We start from the raw sequence: 6,107 nt of genomic DNA, 5'->3' as shown, positions 1-6,107 counted from the left end.
GGGAAGAGGTTTTACAAGTGTCCACTGTTTGAGCATGTAGTGGTCGTTGACTTCTGATCTGGTTTTGAGGAGATGCGCATTTTTTTGATTTTTCATCTCTTGTTTGCCAGACCGACTTTGCGTGTGGAGTGTACTACTTTGAGGAACAGTATGTCAATTACTTGGTCGCCAAAGGCGTTCTTCCTCGCGCTTGTAGTCAGGTTCGAGTTCAGGGTGCCATGGCGCTCGAGGTGATGAGGGAAGGCAATGACAAGGAGAAGGCCTGCCAAGGATTTGATGGCTGCCAAGATTTGTTGGAGACTGCAGTGATTCATCTCCAAGGTTCAGAGGCACTACTGAAGTCAGTCCTTGTGGCTAGAGACGGCGGCGCTGCGGGAGACTGGAGACGCCGGCGCTGCGGGAGACTGGAGACGCCGTCGGCTAGGGTTGGATAGAGCACAGGGTCTAGATTGACCAAGTAGTGGCCCGGCTCGACCAACAGGGTTTGGTTCGACCAAGGGGCAACGCTGGTCATTTTGGAATGTTTCTCTCTCCCGATTGCTGTTTTTCTTATTTTAATGGAGGCGGTGTCCACTGGCAAACATTCGCGATTTCATAATGCTACTCAGCAAAAGCAAGTGTTGGCGGTGTGTTGCAGCCAATTTGTTGTTTTCACGATGTCCCACAGCAAAAAATGCCTAAATTAAAATACGGTCTTGATAGATTTTTTTCTTGCATTGCTAAGCACTACAGTCTTGATAGATCAAATATTTAACTTATTTTAATCTTCTAAAAGTATTTTAAAAATGTGCACAATATTTCTTTTAGCAAGTTAGTTAGCTTGCATGGAATAACTCAACAAATTTTTTTTAGACGAGAATAACTCAACAAATTTGGGTATATACCGGAAGGAAGCGTCCAGAGAGAAGAAACTAACGGGAAATCGAGAGACATGTCCAGTATGTATCTCTTTGCCGATTAGATATTTGAAAACGTGGCCTGTTTTGCCGCAGGTAGCAAGTCACCAGGAAGCAAGGCGGCGGCGTTTAGATCTCGGCGTGATACTACTTAACGCCGATGTATGAAGGATGGCGTTGGATGACAGCACGCCGAGGTCCGGAGGTGACACGCCACGTTGGCATTGACGTGGCCGGTTTTGGCGTAACCTGACATGACGCCGATTCAAATATCTCGGCGTTTTATTATTTAATGCTGAGGTTTGGTCTATTTTTAGAAAAAGTTTTTAGATGAGTCTATTTTAAGAGATTGCTTTTTTGAAAGGGCTGAAATGCAGAATTTTCGCGTCGGAGGTCGGAGTGTGCCTCGGTAAATGGAGCATTCAGCCTCCACCAGCACCACTGCGTCCCATCTCTCGGATCACAGGCTCACAGGGAGCAACGCAGAACGCAGGCAGCCCCCCTTCGCCTTTCGGCCAAAGACAGACACGTCGATCAGCAAACCGTACGTGTGGTGGGCGGTGGCTAGTCAAAAGCTGGCACCATCAACCATCATATGAACACCACGGTGACGGTGAATGAGGAGAGCTGGCATCTTGAGCTGTGGAGGTGCTTTAGGGGTGTTTGGTTTTACCGTGGTTTCTAAAATTTATATCACATTAAATATTTAGATACTAATAAAAAATATTAAATATAAATTAATTATAAAACCAATTACATAGATGAAGGCTAATTTGTGAGATGATTTTTTAAGCCTAATTAATCTATCATTAGCATATATTTACGGTAGCACCACGTTATCATGGACTAATTAGGCTTAAAAGATTCGTCTCGCAAATTAGTCGCAAGTTGTGTAATTAGTTTCGTAATTAGTCTATATTTAATACTTCATGCATATATCTAAACATTCGATGTGATAGAAATTTTAGGAGCAAATGTAAAACCAAACAGGGCCTTATTTTGACTCTGCACAAATTGCAATGCAAGTGTTGCGGAAGCTTATAGTTGATTACTGCTACTAGGACGGCCGATGGCCAGCACCAGGCAGCTGAACTCAACTTGGAGCCGATTGCATAGATTAGCAAGTGGTTAGCAGGTAGTGCCATTGGCCATTAATCGTGGTATCTGTTTCAAAACCCTTGCCGTTTGTCCTGTTCTACAGCATCAGCGACGGCTTAAACGAATGTGCATGAGCTGATGAGCCCATTCGTCAGGACAGGCGCTAAGCTAAGCATCGCCGACGCGAATAATACGCATGCTGAGCTTCCAACCCAAAAGGCTCTGATGATTCCACCAACTGCTGCCGGCATCATTGGCACTGAGTTTATGATTGCCTATTTGGCGTCAACAGCGAATACTAAAGAAACGACACAGCGATATCCTCAAAAGCTATACGCTCGATTCCCATCTGCAAGAGAGTAGCAAGTACATGACATGTCTGGTTGTAAATCTAATAGTAAGCTAGTACTCTAATTTGTTACTTATATGATTCGATGTGCAAACCGTATGGAGGGGGGGGGGGGGGGGGGGGGGGGGGGGGGGGGGGGGCGGGGGAAGCAAAGCAGTCTGACTAACAAACACCTGAAAATTTACACGGATCCGAGGCTACATACTGCATGATCTGAAGCAGCCCTCTCATCCCAGGGTGTCCAACTCCAACTCACAGTGTGCAAATGTAGCAGTAGGCCAATAGCAACCCTTGCGACGAACTAATCCAGGCCAGGTGATCACCGAAAATACAGGTCCACGGGTCAATGATTACGGCCCTACGGTTTTGTGTGGCATGAGTGTATTGAGCTGACATATCAGCTCGTGGCCTCGTCGATGCTCTGCAGCGACGGCCGCCATTGCCGGTGCCGCGCACTGGAGCTCCGGCTGCCGTTGTCCTGACGCGCCAACTGCAGTCAGATGGGAAGAGCAGAAGAGTAATCAGAAGAAGGAACCTTTGCATGTTGCGTGGTTAATAAAATCCGTAGGAAAAGGAAAAGATTCCCGGAAATGATTCCTCCCCCGGCCCTGACATTAGTTGAAACTCACCTATTAATCTATCCCCTAATCTAATGCTGTACTTCCTTCTGGGTGCTATAGCAGCATCAGCCATCAGTTAGTTATCTACACTTCTTCTTTTTTTCCCTAAAAAAGATACTACAATCTTCTTGTATGCATTTCACCTGGAATGTTTAAATTGTGATATTTTATTTACTTATTAGTTTTTTTAACCGTTTTGTTTACTTGTCATGATTACGATTCTCAGTTATGTCAGAATTTTTCTACAGTGCAGAAATTCCAGTGACAAGAACAGGTGATGAGGATAGTCACGAGAAGATGAACAGCTAACTACCCTGAAGAAGCAACTAAAGGCGCCGTACGGGTCATGGCGAGAGCGTGCATGGGAACATCGGAAAGCAGTTGGATTGGAGAGGCAAAGTCTAATCCATCCATGTAATAATCACCTGATCAAGGCTGGCGTCCAAGGCTGCCTCGTCGTCGTCCTCCTCCTCGGCCGCGCCCCTCGGCGTGCCCTGCCTCGACCCCAGCAGCTGCTGCTGCGCTTTCCTCTGCTTCTCCTTCCTCGCCTGCACCGCCTTCGTCACCACTGCAGCAGCGCAGCGCAAGTTAGCAGCCTGTTGATTCATCAGTTTGCCGCAGGGCATACATGCACGCGCGTACTGGACTGATAGGATTGTTAGCCCTTGATTAGTTCCAAAAATTTTTCCCAAAAAGTGCTACAGTACCTATCACATTGAATCTTGTGATACGTGCATAGAGCATTAAATGTAGACGGAAAAAAAAACTAATTGCACAATTTGGTTGGAAATTGCGAGACGAACGTTTTGAGCCTAATTAGTCCACGATAGAACATTAATTGTCAAATAAAAACGAAAGTGCTACAGTAGCTTAAAATCCAAACTTCACGCAACTGAACACGCGCTTATTCGGCAAAATTGGTTTCACAGCGTCAAAAGATCGCGACATTCAAAAAATACCATAAAAAACGTCCATCACGTAAAATACCACCGAAAGAATGAACTGTTATTTTCAAATAGTATTCTATCACGGTGGCTGCAGTACCGTGAAATCCTCCATCGAGACATCTTTCTTCCTCAGCCCAGTTGCATGGTTGGGCATGGTTACGCCGATAGACAGCGACACATGCCCTACGTCGTGTGGCTACCTCGCACGGCCTAGCCGCGTCGGGTCCACACGGCGGCGGCCGCAGCTGCCTCACGGCCTCACCTCCGTGGACACTGCCAGGAGACCAGTGCCCTGTGTGCGACTGTGCGTACGGGCATGGATCATCTATCAATGAGCTCACGACGCATGCAAGAGCAATCGAGTTTACGTGCATGCATATAGGAGTACTCGCGATGGCTGGGACCTAGGACGACGGCTGCCGCTGCCTGTGCCTGTGCCTGGACGCCAAGCTCAGAGCCGCCGATTTGCTCTCAGCTCTCACCACCACCGTTCCCCACAGTTGGCACCACCGTACCACTGCCGAGCCGTGTGCCCCACCATCTCCGCCAGCATGTTCTCACCCCTGCGCACGATAGCAAACAACTCTGGACAGGAGCCACATCATGTCGCCAAAACTGCTGTTGTCCACCGCCATGGCCGGCTCTCGGTTCGCCGTCGCTGTTCCCATGGGCGCAGACCACCAGTGCCTCGGCTGAGCGTACCACCACGTCCGTCCGGACTTCTTCCGACCGCGGCTCACCTGAACTGGGCAAATCCTCTCTAGGACGCTGGATCCTGCCGCCGCCAGGTGCGTTGTTCCTGCTGCTCGCCATGGCCGCCGCGCGGGGAACTCCCGCGGACAGCTCCAATCGGAGGCGCCTCCACCAAGCCAGCTACACTGCTCCGCGTCCACCACCATCACGTGCTCCTCCTTCGGCCGAAACTTCGCCGGTAGCCGTGCTTCGCGGGGGCGCCTCCGTCCTGCTCGACGCCAGGCGTAGACGCTTGTGTTTTTTTCGCATGGTGAGCCACCCCATCGCTCTTACTTAACCCCACACAAGCCATGCCCTGAACAGCCCCTCTAGCACCCCCACACACCTGACGTGTACTCGCGCCGACCTTGTAGTCGTCGGGTTCGCCATTGCTGCATGCCGCCGCAGTCTCCCGTGTTGCATGCCGCGCGGGCACAGGGCCATGCTCCTATGAGCCATATCAGGCCACGCCACTGACATCGATACATGCGGCCGGCCACAGCGAAGGCCGCCGGTAGGTCAGTCACGGCCGCTGTGCCCTCTCTAGGGTGAATCGGGCTGTGCCCGTATGCCGGCGTGTGCGCTCTGTTTCTCTAAAATGGGAGAACATCTCAACGGAGGAATTCACGGCAAAAACGGCTACCGTGGCGGAATGCTATTTGAAGATAACAGTCTATTCTTTTGGTGGTATTTTACGTACCAGATGTCTTTCGATGGTATTTTTTTAATGCTGTGATCTAAGGTTGCCACGAAACCAATTTTCCCTTTATTTTTAAGCACGGACGACGCACCCTGGGTGGTGATGAGGCGGTAGACGTGGCCGAGGAGCAGCGTCTCCTTGGGCTTGAGCACCTTGACGCGCGTGAGGCGTACGGTGCGCCGCTCGCCGCCGGGGTCGTCCTGCCGCTCCTCGGCGACGCGGAGCGTGACGAGCGCGACGTAGTGGCCCGGGTTGGCGCGCATGACCTCGGCGGCGCTGGTGGACCAGTAGAGCCGCTCGACGCGCCCGCCCGGGTGCTGGAGCAGCACGTTCGCCGCCTCCGCCGCCTGGCAGTTCCCCATGCTGCGCCGACTGCCTGCTGCTCTGCTGGGTGGGCCGCGCACGCGAGCGAGCGAGCCCGGGGAGCGCCGGAGCGGCGACGACGATAGAAGAAAGAGGGGGAGAGCCGAGAGCAAGAGCAACCGCTCCGCTCTAGTGCCGAGGTGGTATATATGCCGGATGCCGCGACCAGCCAAGGCGCCAAGCCAACCCACCCACTGCTCTTCCTCCTTTTCTACCCCTGCGGCTTGCCTGCCACGTACTACGCGCCGTGTTCGGATGCCTGCGCTGGGCTCGCGCGGTTGCGCCTCGCGTATGGCGCTGCGCGCTAACGGTTGCCGAGCGTGCGATGCGAACCGGTGGTTGGTGCTCGGCTCGGCTCGGCTCGGCGTCGTGCGTGCCCTGGCTGGCCGGCGCACGCACCCG

The 6,107-nt window shown here is 51.8% G+C and overlaps 1 protein-coding gene across 1 annotated transcript; it reads right to left on the bottom strand.

The window, feature by feature from the left end:
* Positions 1-2,482: 2,482 nt before the first annotated feature.
* Positions 2,483-5,899, bottom strand: LOC136474721 (uncharacterized). Its single transcript, XM_066472282.1, has 3 exons — positions 5,434-5,899; positions 3,389-3,531; positions 2,483-2,833 (listed from the first exon to the last, which is right to left on the bottom strand). The coding sequence occupies exons 1-3, from the start codon at positions 5,702-5,704 to the stop codon at positions 2,741-2,743; spliced, it is 507 nt and encodes a 168-aa protein (XP_066328379.1). The 5' UTR covers positions 5,705-5,899; the 3' UTR covers positions 2,483-2,740.
* Positions 5,900-6,107: the final 208 nt, after the last annotated feature.

Source organism: Miscanthus floridulus, chromosome 8, assembly GCF_019320115.1.
Source record: "Miscanthus floridulus cultivar M001 chromosome 8, ASM1932011v1, whole genome shotgun sequence".
Lineage (NCBI taxonomy): Eukaryota > Viridiplantae > Streptophyta > Magnoliopsida > Poales > Poaceae > Miscanthus > Miscanthus floridulus.
The sequence above is the reverse complement of the archived record's forward strand: the minus strand, read 5'-3'. Positions and strand labels throughout refer to the sequence as shown.

Coding starts and splice junctions, on each gene's coding strand:
- LOC136474721 (XM_066472282.1), bottom strand. CDS start 5,704: ATGGGGAACTGCCAGGCGGCGGAGGCGGCGAACGTGCTGCTCCAGCAC. Junction 3,532..5,433: donor CCGCCTCATCACCACCCAGG/GTGCGTCGTCCG, acceptor GCGCTGCTGCAG/TGGTGACGAAGGCGGTGCAG. Junction 2,834..3,388: donor TGGACGCCAGCCTTGATCAG/GTGATTATTACA, acceptor ATCTGACTGCAG/TTGGCGCGTCAGGACAACGG.